The 11,678-nt window shown below is 53.7% G+C and overlaps 1 protein-coding gene across 1 annotated transcript; it reads right to left on the bottom strand.

Moving 5' to 3' along the window:
• Positions 1 to 1,341: 1,341 nt before the first annotated feature.
• LOC144936827 (transcription factor Maf-like) lies at positions 1,342 to 6,571 on the bottom strand. The gene has a single exon (XM_078863991.1). The coding sequence runs from the start codon at positions 5,752 to 5,754 to the stop codon at positions 4,513 to 4,515; it is 1,242 nt and encodes a 413-aa protein (XP_078720117.1). The 5' UTR covers positions 5,755 to 6,571; the 3' UTR covers positions 1,342 to 4,512.
• Positions 6,572 to 11,678: the final 5,107 nt, after the last annotated feature.

The raw sequence follows: 11,678 nt of genomic DNA, 5'->3' as shown, positions 1-11,678 counted from the left end.
GTCCACATAATCCATTTTAATGGGCTTGGTACCGCGACGACTTAAGCACAAAGCGACGCGGGGAGACGGAAGATGGAAAGGTGACGGCGGTGGTGGTAGTGGTGGAAGTCACATATTCACCACTGGCCGCTCACTGAATTGTCTCTCATTTGGCTGCAGTCGAACGATCTCGTTCGTCGATTACAAACGCGGGTCTGTCCTGTAACCTGTCGGCGGCATGAAGCATCAATAACTCACCACCCACAGTCTCAACGTCGCAGGCTGTGGGCTGCAACACGCATGTGCTTGCAACAGCGACAGCGAATATAAGTTGCTCTATCCCGTTTCTCTCTCTACAACGCACCGCCGATTAGCATGGTTGGCTACGTACCGTGCGAATGAACTTCAACACACATACACACAACGCCACGTCTTGTCTGATGAATGCATGCTCCACAATGCAATCAGCGGGCAGACCAATCCGTGCCGGTATAAACGCGCAGCGAATGCTGGCAAATGTGGTTTGCTGGCTGGCCGAAAGTACACGCAAGCAATATATTTTTTTTCTGTATGAAAATTCAGTCGGGTCATTCATTGCGTCGCTTAAGTCTCCCTTTAGTAGTTTTTTTCTTTCCAAGAAATGTGTAAAGCGGTTGTAAAGCGAGTGTTAAAAGTCAGGGGCCGTGCCCTACTTGCCTGCCCCGTGCAAGCCGTGCTAGCAGTGGTCGGACTGTGTACATCGATTTCTTAGAAGCTGCGATATGCGAGTGCGATTTGTGCAGAAAACACGGAACGAGAGCCAAAAAATTGAAAACTGACCGCAAGCCAAAGAATTATATGCGCGCACGTACGTATGTGTGTGCACGTACGTGTGTGCGTCTCGTGTGTGGTGTGTGTGCGTGCGTGTGCGCTGGTGTGTGCTTGCCGAGCTTATTGTAATGTCACGACTATAGCCGCAACCCGTTATTATCTGAAGCATCGTAAGGTAGGTAGGTGTGCAGTTTGGCGTCCAAGTCTACGTGGGTTCTTGTGCGTGTTGTGAAGTGCAGCTATATTGCATGCGTTCACCCGATGACCATTAACAAACTCAACTATCTTACGTGCGTTGGCACACACGCACGCGAACTGGGAAACATACAGGCACACGCGCGCACACCAGAACTGAACGATAGCATTGAAGAGAACGCACACAGTCCAGGCACACACGCGTGTGAGCGCGTTGCGTATGTCCACGTTCATTCCAGTCCATTCGCAACAAGCAACAACCAAACAACCCAACACGAACTATCCTGTCTAAGCAGCAAGCAGCAACATTCAAACGTGGAGTTTATAAAGGGCGCACAGAAAACAGCCACAACTCGCTTCTCAATTCATTAGCAACAGCTCGTTTATTAGAATCTTTCCCAGGAAATTGAGGGAAATTAGTCCCTGTAGATTTGTACACTTTGAAAGCACTATGTTTCTTGTGTCACATCAGTAATTATTAACATACTGAAATTGGCTGGCTGCAACATGGCAAGGCGTTGCGGAAAGGAATGGATGGTGGCGAATGTCTTATACGATGATGATGGTGATGATGATGGTGGTGGTGAAAGTTGGAGCAAACATTTCAATGTTTTTTTTTCACATCAAGACGGGCAAACCCATGTCTCTACAATGCAAGTCTATTATAATTATTATAATGAATATGAATAATTATTATTACTCTTTTTATCTCGTGCTCACGTTTACATAATCATCAGTGCTACTTTTTTTTAAAACACCCATATAGCACATTACACTACCTAATCTTTTTTTTTCTCAATTTATTTACTTTGGTCTAAAAAATAAACAAGACTTCAATACAGTGGAATATTTTCAACAGCAAGAATTCTCTCTCTCTCTCGCGCTTTCACTTTTCTTAATGCTGTAAAATCTAATAATTAATGTTCTTGTTTAAATTGAAAACACTATTTTATGACATCCACTGCATTCATGCATTTTTTTCCGACCAATGCTCAGTCTGTAAAAGGTACTGTATATTGCAAACAATTAAAGTCATCATATATATGTATAAAGCCTCATTTAAAAAAAAATGAAAACAATTGTATTATCCTCCGCTATTTACTTATAGTGCATTGCGTTTTATACGAAACCTAACTCAGAACTAACCCAGCTCTCTTAACATGCCCGCATATTAAAAAAGATTAGGAAAAGCACAAAGCAAATTAAAAGGGGAGTTTGGTAAGGTAGATGGGGTGGGTAAGGGAGAAGGGTTGGTAGGTGGGTAAGGGTGAAGGGGAGATGGATGGGTAGAGAGGCAGGTGGGTTAGGTAGGTCGGTGGGTAAGGTAGGTAGGTGGTGGATAGGTGTAAAGGTAGGTGGGCAGGTAAGAGGGTAGGTAGGTAAATAGGTAGGTGGTGGATAGGTGTAAAGGTAGGTGGGCAGGTAAGAGGGTAGGTAGGTAGATAGGTAGGTGGCGGATAGGTGCAAAGGTAGGTGGGCAGGTAAAAGGGTAGGTAGGTGGGTAGATAGGTAGGTGGCGGATAGGTGTAAAGGTAGGTGGGCAGGTAAAAGGGTAGGTAGGTGGGTAGATAGGTAGGTGGTGGATAGGTGTAAAGGTAGGTGGGCAGGTAAGAGGGTAGTTTGGTGGGTAGATATGTAGGTGGTGGATAGGTGTAAAGGTAGGTGGGCAGGTAAGAGGGTAGTTTGGTGGGTAGATATGTAGGTGGGTAAGGGTAGGTTGGTGGGTAAAGGGAACGGCGACCAGAGGTGAGCGTGAGTGAATGTAATGCGGCTAGAATGTGTGTGTCAGTATCGAATATGAAGATTCACATAGCCGTGGAAACTTGTGTGCAAAGTGTGGTTGGCGGTATGTGTGTGTTTGCGGAGTACACGCGTGTGTTTCACACACCGCAGACACAGAACTGAGCATGAAGAAGAGGTGGTGAGGAGGTGCGGTAAAGAGGGAGGGAGGGAGGAAAGAGGGGGAAGGGGGATCAGAGCCAACTGCAAGTAAAATACAAAATTAATCATAACGCCAATGAAACCCACACTTCATAATGCGTACTCGTGTATATAAAATTAGCGCTCTACGCCCGCAGTATTCAAATCGCCATCCTCTCGTCCTCCGTGTTGTAAATCTTGAAGAAAGGAAACGGTCCCCGTGTTCAGTGGCCTGCATTGAGGCCAGCATTAGAGTTTTTTTGTTGGTTTGTTTGTTTTCCATTAAAGAAACAAATAATAATAAGAAACAGCAACGACAAAACAAAAATAAAGGAAAAATTTTAACCGTTCTGGCTTTTAAGTTCAGTTCCGTTCAACAACGTTTTTTTTTCGTTTCCTTAAATTTTTTGTTGCGATTGCTTTGTTCATGGTTCTGGTTGTTGCAGTTTGTGTCGATCACAGTCGGAACATTTTTTTTTTCTCAGTTCGGTTAAAAAGTGCGCGGATGTGGGAGAGAAAGGTCATTCCAGTTCGACCGTGAGTCTTGTCCATCACGCGCGTCTCTCTCTCTCTCTCTCCATTCGAGAAAGGGCATTGCCATCATCATCCTCTTCATCATCATCAGCAGCAGCTCCCCAAATATGATGCCCTCTCTTCCTAAGGGCATCGCGTCCTGTGGCTGCAGGTAAGACGCGGCGGTAGGTTTGTTCCAGCCACACAGTTCAAAGTCCTTGGCGGTCAGGTGCGATCCAAATAAGACACCTTTCTCATACGTTAGCCCCCCCCCCCTGCCCCCACCACTCCACTACCAGCCCCCCCCCCCCCAAAAAAAAAAGAAACCCCGCAACGATATCCCCCCCAAAATCCATTGCCAAACAACGCGAGTTTTCCTGTACATAATCGTCTAGCCGTACATGTCCCGCATGCAGGTCAGTTAGTACAAGGCTACACACACACACAATGTGTTTCATTCATTATAACTACACGAGCCAGAAATGCAATTTAAGATGCAATGGGATGGCATTGTTTAACTTATACACGTTGATGAGAGAGAAATTACACGGGTATCTTCGTTATATGCGTTAAGTACACTGTCGAGGCAATGGGGGGGGGGGGGGGGGGGGTTGGGGGGGGGGGCTCAGGTTGGGTATAGAGGTTGGGGAGGGGGGTAAAGTCGGCCACCGGCAAAAAGCACCCACCGGCTCTGGGGGTGAGGGGTAGGGGGGCCCTGGTGGATGGTGAAGAACTTGGTCGAAGTTGTCAGGCGAGAGGGGGGGGGGGTCACGGGGTGGTTGGTTGGGGGGTGGTCGCAGTGTTTCTCGGGGGTCGTGGTAGAGGTGGGGGGGTCGGGGTGGACTATGGCTGGGGAGGATGGTGACGGCGGAGTGGGCCCCGGCTGGCAGGGGAACTGACGGTGGCCCACGGGGCAAATCAGCCAACAGCCGCAGCAGCAGCAGCAAGCAGCCTGCAGGGCAGTAGCAGCAGCAGCAGTCGGCAGCGCGAGTCGCGGGCAGGATGAGTCGGTGACGCTGGCGGGGATAAAGCCGGGCAGCGGCCGAACGAACCGACGGACCCGCGCGTGGAGGAAACACGAAGGACATCTCCGCATCACATGAGGAAATCTGGAGATCGTGCCTCGTCGCTCACCGCCTTGGCGCGGAACGCTGTGGCGTGCTGCTGCTGCTGCTGCTGCCCGGCTGCTGCAGCCGCAGCCGCCGCCGCCGCCGCGGCCGCGTGCTGCACGGCAGCAGCCATCCGTCCTCCGGCCAACTTCTCGTACTTCTCCTTGTAGGCGTCGCGCTCGCGGCCCACGCGCACGATCTCCTGCTTGAGGTGGTCCACCTGGCGCATGAGGTCCACCTTCTCCGACTCGAGCACGTGCTTCTGCTGCACGCGCTTGTAGCGGCACGACTGCGCGTAGCCGCGGTTCTTGAGCGTGCGGCGCTTCTGCTTGAGGCGCACCACCTCGTCCTTGCTGAAGCCGCGCAGTTGCCGGTTGAGCTCGCGCACCGACATGGACACCAGCTGGTCGTCGGAGAAGCGGTCGTCCACGTGCGACGAGCCGTGCAGCGCGTGGTGGTGGTGGTGATGGTGGTGGTGGTTGTTGTGATGGTGATGCTGCTCGTGCTCGTCCAGCTCCTCGTCGTGCTGCTCGTGCTGCTGCTCGTGCTGCTGCTGCTGGTGCTGGTGGTGCTGCTGCTGCTGCTGCACGCTCTCGTGCTCCATGCCCTGCTGCGCCACGTGCGCGTGGACGGGGTGCGCGGGATGCCCGTGATGCTGCGGGTGCCCGTGCGGGTGATGAGCGCCGGGGGGCATCGGCTGCTGTTGCTGACAGCCAGCGGGCGTCATGTCTTCGTGGTGTGGCCCCATGACCATGAGATGCGGCGGCGGCTGCTGCTGCTGCTGCTGACCCTGCTGCTGCTGCTGCGTCGGCCGGTACCCACCGTCGTAAGCCGGCTGGAGGTGCGGGGCATGCGCGCCGCTGCTGCCTATGAGCGCCTCGACGGCGTCTTCGGGCGACAGGTGCAGCGCCTCGGGGTTCAGCTGCTGGTAGCTGCTCATCCAGTAGAGCTCCTCCAGGTGCGTCTTGGGGTCGCTGGGACTGGGCGCGCTGAAGCTGGGCGACGAGGGCACAGAACTGCACGGGGTACTCATGGGGGTCGAGGAGAGGGATCCGGCTACCCTACTGCAGGGCCGCACGACGCTACCGTTGACTGCTTCCAGGGGCTCTTTCTTCACCTCGAACTTGAGCAGGTCGAAGTCGTTAACGTATTCCATCGCGAGGGGACTCGTGGGCAGATCGCTGTGGATGGGCTGCAGGTCGGCAGCCATCTGTACTTCGAGGCGCATTGAGGTGCTGAAAAAGTCCACTCATAAAAAAGTCGGAATAGTTGGTGCGCGCGTGGTAGTAATAGTTATTAATAAATAAATAGTATAAAAAAAAACTTCAAATAACTAAACCCCCTCCCCCCCCCCCCTCCTCTGTACGCAGAGTTAAGTTGTACGCCTGCTGCAGTTGTGATGTTCCCGGACAAATAAAAATCAGCTGGCAAGCTCCGTCCGTGGCTCTTGGAAGCGCGCGAGTCGCAGACTTTTGCGCCTCTTCTTCCTCCTCCTCCTCGTCTCTCCCTCTCAGGAAAAGTCAATGGGCTCCTTTGAAGTGCGATCAACACGCGTGCAAGTCCACTCGCTGGCTCGCTCACGCCGAAGCACGCTTCTTCATCTGGACCACGCGGACTCGAGACCAGCGGCGGCTTACTGACGACGGAGCATCACCGCGAAGAAACCCCCCACGGGGTCGTTCGTCAGTAGTAGTCGGTAGCAGTAACACAAAATCAAAGCAAACCCCCCCACCGCCACCGCCAGCCACCTTGTTTAAGCGAGTCAACCTTTGGGGTGTCTGGCAATTCTCCCTCTCTGTTATATATCGTCCAGGGAAGAAGGTGTTGAAACGGAGAGCTCCTGCAACCACCACCAGCAGCAGCAGCAGCAACAACAAAAAAGATAAAACGTTGCTTGCGGGGTTGGGTAAAAAGCGCGTTTGGCTTTCTTTTTTAAATGTAACGCGGAAAACGTAAAAAAAAACCGCGAGACAAGAAACGCCACCGCGGGTGTAGAGCGAGCAGCAGCCAGCCTCGCCGGCGTTTTATATGCAGCCTGACGCGGGCGATGCGGACCTCATAGGAGGGTGGGTGGGTAGGTGGGTGGGGGTACCCTACGGCTTCCACCCCCCCCACCACCACCACCACCGTTAGCCAATAGCGAGAGCAGAAATCATCTCGTTAGCATAAAAATGTAGAAACGAGACGGTGCCGGCTGGGGGTGCTCGGCCAATTGCGTGCGCGGTGCCCGCCTACGAGCGCCCAGAAACTCAGGCTCCGCGGGAACGAGGCGCTCCCCCTCCAGCCCTCCCCCTCCACCCTGTCTCCTCCTCCTCCTCTCCCCTCCCTCCCTCCAGCACACACACGCGTGCACAGCCCTCCCCCACCACCCCCCATCAACCCACCCACCGTACACCAGCGCCCTACCCCCACCCCCCACACCGTATCCCTCCTACCCCCACACACACACCAGCACACGACCCCACCAACACACCCCGTACACTCGCAGTGTCAAAGCGCCGCCTCTCTCTCTCTCGACACAGCCACTGCGCACCCCCTCGACTAACTACACAAGCTCACAGCACGCGCCACACACACACGCGCGCGTACACACACGCCACACACACATACACGTCACACACACATACACGCCACACACACATACACGCCACACACACATACACGCCACACGCACGCCACACACACGCACGCCACACACACACACGCCACACACACACGCGCACTATTTAAGCACGTCGCTATACACAAGACAAAGATCGCCGGTATAGCCTGCACGTTCTGCTGGGGGCAAGTGCTGTTAGTGAGCACGGGGTGGTTGGTGGGGGTTGGGTGGTGCAGTCAGAAATTACTAGCAGCCGCCTTTGTCTCTCTCCCCTTCCCCCAGCCCAGTTTGTGATGATGGTCATATACCCATTCACACACACAGGTACACACACACATACAGGTACACACACAGGTACACATACACACACAGGTACACACACACAGGTACACACACACATACAGGTACACACACAGGTACACATACACACACAGGTACACACACACACAGGTACACACACAGGCACACACACACAGGTACACACACACACAGGTACACACACAGGTACACACACAGGTACACACACACACAGGTACACACACGCACACAGGTACACACACACACACACAGGTACACACACACACAGGTACACACACAGGTACACACACAGGTACACACACACACAGGTACACACACGCACACAGGTACACACACACACACAGGTACACACACACACAGGTACACACACAGGTACACACACACAAGTACACACACACACAGGTACACACACACACACAGGTACACACACACACACACACAGGTACACACACACACAGGTACACACACACACAGGCACCGCGTGCTATCTCGCATATTCTCTACTGGCGACACGCACGCGGGCCGCTCGCTCGTGACATACACTTTGGCTTTTAATTATGAATGCTCACACGCATTCCGAAACTTCTGTGGACGCGTTACATGCGCCGCTGTACGCAAATTGGCGTTAAAGGTTTGCCTCTGGGGGGGGTGGGGGGATGCTTGTGGGATTTGGGGTGGGGGGGTAAAGGAATGGATTTTAAAGGGGTCGTGCATATACGTTTCACTCATTCGTTGCTTCTTTGCTCATTAACAACAACAACAATATCCCTTGGGAGAGTGGGGACAGGTGTCGTGAGCGAGCAGCACCTATGAAGGCCGTGCCACGGCTCACGATGCAAGAGATTGGTGCGTGTGTGGGGAGCGGTGGTGCAGCGGTTAGCGCTACGCTGCGCTACGAACCCGGCGTCCCGAGTTCGATTTCCCGCTCACGGCCAACACCAGTGGCGATTATTTGAAGCCTTCATGGGCCTGGGTCGACTTAGCCTCAAATGAGTATCGAGTGTGACGTGTGAACATCGCCACTAGGGAGACAAAGGCGGCCGGGCGTGGTGCTGGTCACCCACCCCCTCGTGTGCCGTTTCGGCCGTCATATGTGTCACTAACAGCACTTGCCCCAACAGTCTGTTCAAAGGCTATACGGGGGCGCTTTGTCTTTGTTGTTTTAGACCGGTACCCCCACGCCCGACCGCCTTTGTCTCCCCGGTGTCCCCCCCCCCCCGCAGTGACACGGCCAACACGTGCACATTGTACACTATCGGGCAGCGCTTGGCACTTTGAATGCGCGCGGTAAATCTTGGCGAGCCGAACAAGTTAAACGCCGAAGAAGTTAAACGCCGAAGTAGCTCAACGCGCCGATACGTCTCTGTTGTTTGCCCGAGCGGGGATTTTAATTAGGTGATAAAAAATCAATTATCCGCCATAGTTTAATAAGCGTGCATTTACAGCCGGCGTACAGCAACATACGTGCGCACAATCAGACATCCGTACAAACACCTACAAACCACACCGTGCCGATGACAGCCGGACGCACATATGTCATTGCACCGTTCGTCACCGCGGGAGGTGACAGAGGCTTGGGGAGGCCCTCATCCAGCAGTGGATTGACCACGACTGATCATTATGACCTACAGGCAAACGCACTCAAAGCATGTCGCCTTCAGCTGACGTGCCGATGGTCATGATATCGTGCACGCACGGCAAGGCGTGCGGGGAGAACTCCACCCAGCAGTGGATTGACCAAAGGGCTGTGCGTACTACACGTCTAATGCGTATGTGTGTGTGTCTGTCTACGAAGTCTGTGTGTCAGGTCTGGCAATGGTTGTGTTTTTTCGTATTGTTGAAATTATGAAAAGACGATCGTTGCTTCGTATGAAGGTGGAAATAATATTCCCGTCGCATGATCGTAAGAGGCGGCGGCGCAGAGGCATGGATGGGGAGGGGAACTTGATCCAGCAGTGGTGGTGATGATGGCAACGATGAAAAGACCGTGGTCTCAGGCGGCTTCGTGAAAAGTGTGGGTTTGTTCGCAACTCGCAACGCATTAATGCAACAGAAAACACACACACACAATCGCGCTCCTGTGTTACAACACGCACACACAGCTCTTGGGCGGTTATATAACTAAACACACACACACACAATATGTATATCGCAATCATCGTATTACCGCATTCTCCGGATGAATAGACGCTCCTGAAAGTAAGACGCCACCCCAATATCCTCGTGTCAACTACGTTATACCAATATGGTCACACACACACACACCGGGTAATAAGCCTCGCCGCCAAATAAAACACAACACGTGAGACTCCATTGCGTTTTACAATGCGGAGAATGCGGTTATCAGACTTCGTAATCCCATTTCCAAGCCATTGCTAGATGGAGCCCTCCCTCCCGCCACGCTGCGTCGGTCGTGGTTTCTAATGTGAACGTACTTCACCACTCTGCACCCCGAGACGCACAAACACATCTTCCGTTGTCCACTTGAATGCGCGCTGTGCACGTGGGTAACACTGGGGAGACAAAGGCGGCCGGGCGTGGTGCTGGCCACCCACCCCCTCTTTAAGCGCAGCTCGGCAAAGAAAGTCAGCTTCCGTGCCCTGTGCACATACCCATCGCTAGCCACTGATGGTTGACCGTGACAGGGATGTCGAACTCATGCGTTCGCCCGTTCCATAGCGACAACCGGAGCAGTCGCACGCGCACCGCTGCGCCACCGCTCAGCGATCGGAGAATGAGACTCGCGGTTTCGATGGCACCATTCGCACCGGTGGACAAAAGTTGTCACGGGCGCGCGACTCGCCGGCTACCATCAGTGGGGGCGACCGCCTCCGGTTCGGAGAATCGCGAGCCGAGTGACAAAGCCGCGGGACGACGGGGTGGGTCCTCAAAGACGAGGCCGATAAATAATCGTCTCGTTCGCGCGGGGCGTTCATCGAGCAGTGGATTGATCACGACCGATGGACTCCCTCCACCCCAACCCCCCCCCTCCCGCGAGCGTTCGTTGAATGCAATCGCAGCGGCTCGCGTGACTGCGCCAGTGTGTCACGTGAGTCACTGCTGCCCCCCCCCCCACGCCGCATGAAGCTAAATCGTTGTCATTTGACCATCAACGTAGCGACACCGGAGGCACAGAGATAGAACGCCGAGGCAGAATAGCCCCCCTCCCTCCGCCCCTCTGCGTCAAGCCACTGCTGGAGGAAGCCCTTCTCGTGCCCGTTCGCGGGGCTTGTTTGACCATACTTCACCGCGCTGGTCAGTGCGTGTTAGCGAAGAAGTGGCGGCGGGAGGGAGAGACCTGGGGCATGGTTGAGATATCACTCGCTTGCCACTGGTGTTAGCAGCCGTGGGGTTTCTCGGGCGTTGATATTAAACTAGTGTTACGCTGAATTGCATCGCGATACATGTGACGGCTTTGGGGCCACTTCATCCAGCAGTGGATATAGCACGGCTCATTGTAAGCACGCACGCGCGCCCGTGTTCCATACTGGTAAACACCACCACCACCATCATCAGTTATGACTCGATCTGCCCATTCAAAGTGCTCTGATTATCCAGGAAATCGGCCAAACTTCCAAATCCAAGCGCGCACCCTCCTGAAAATGTGCCTTAAGACTCCCGATCGAACGAATGACACTACACTGTGATCACCAATCGCTCAACCGTCCGATTAATCGGGTGAGCGGGTGATGCGATGGATGTTGGGGGGTGGCGGTGTTGACCGATCTGAGAGCGTGTCCCAGTCGATAAACTGGGCAACCGCGCCGCGTAGCGACCAGACTCACCACGTGCATATCCCCCCTCGTTCACGCGCGCGCGCGCGAGAGAAGCTTTCAAACCAGACTGCGGACGCATGCCCAGGGATTTCGCTTGAACCTTTCAGCCCTTTTGGCAATCCACTGCTGGATGAAAGCCTCCCCACGCCAGGCCGATCTCGGTGTGACTTGTTTTTTTGTTGTTACCATGCTTCACCGCTCTGGTGAATGCGAGTTGGTGGAGTGAGCAGGCGACTAGGCACCGGTTTGGGAATCAGCCGACGCCGATGCCAAGTTGTCCGTGTCCGGGAATCGAACTCAGGTCGCCGGCTTCATGATATCGCCGCGTGATAACCGCGGCGCCACTGCTTTACTCGCAAATAATGTCATCGATTACATTTGATCATTCGCACTTCCCCACTGTTATTATTGCTTGTGCCAGTCAAAGACGCGAACACACACACACACACGAGATCC

Source organism: Lampetra fluviatilis, chromosome 17, assembly GCF_964198595.1.
Source record: "Lampetra fluviatilis chromosome 17, kcLamFluv1.1, whole genome shotgun sequence".
In the NCBI taxonomy this organism is placed as follows: Eukaryota; Metazoa; Chordata; class Hyperoartia; order Petromyzontiformes; family Petromyzontidae; genus Lampetra; species Lampetra fluviatilis.
This window is presented reverse-complemented; position numbering and strand designations above follow the sequence as displayed.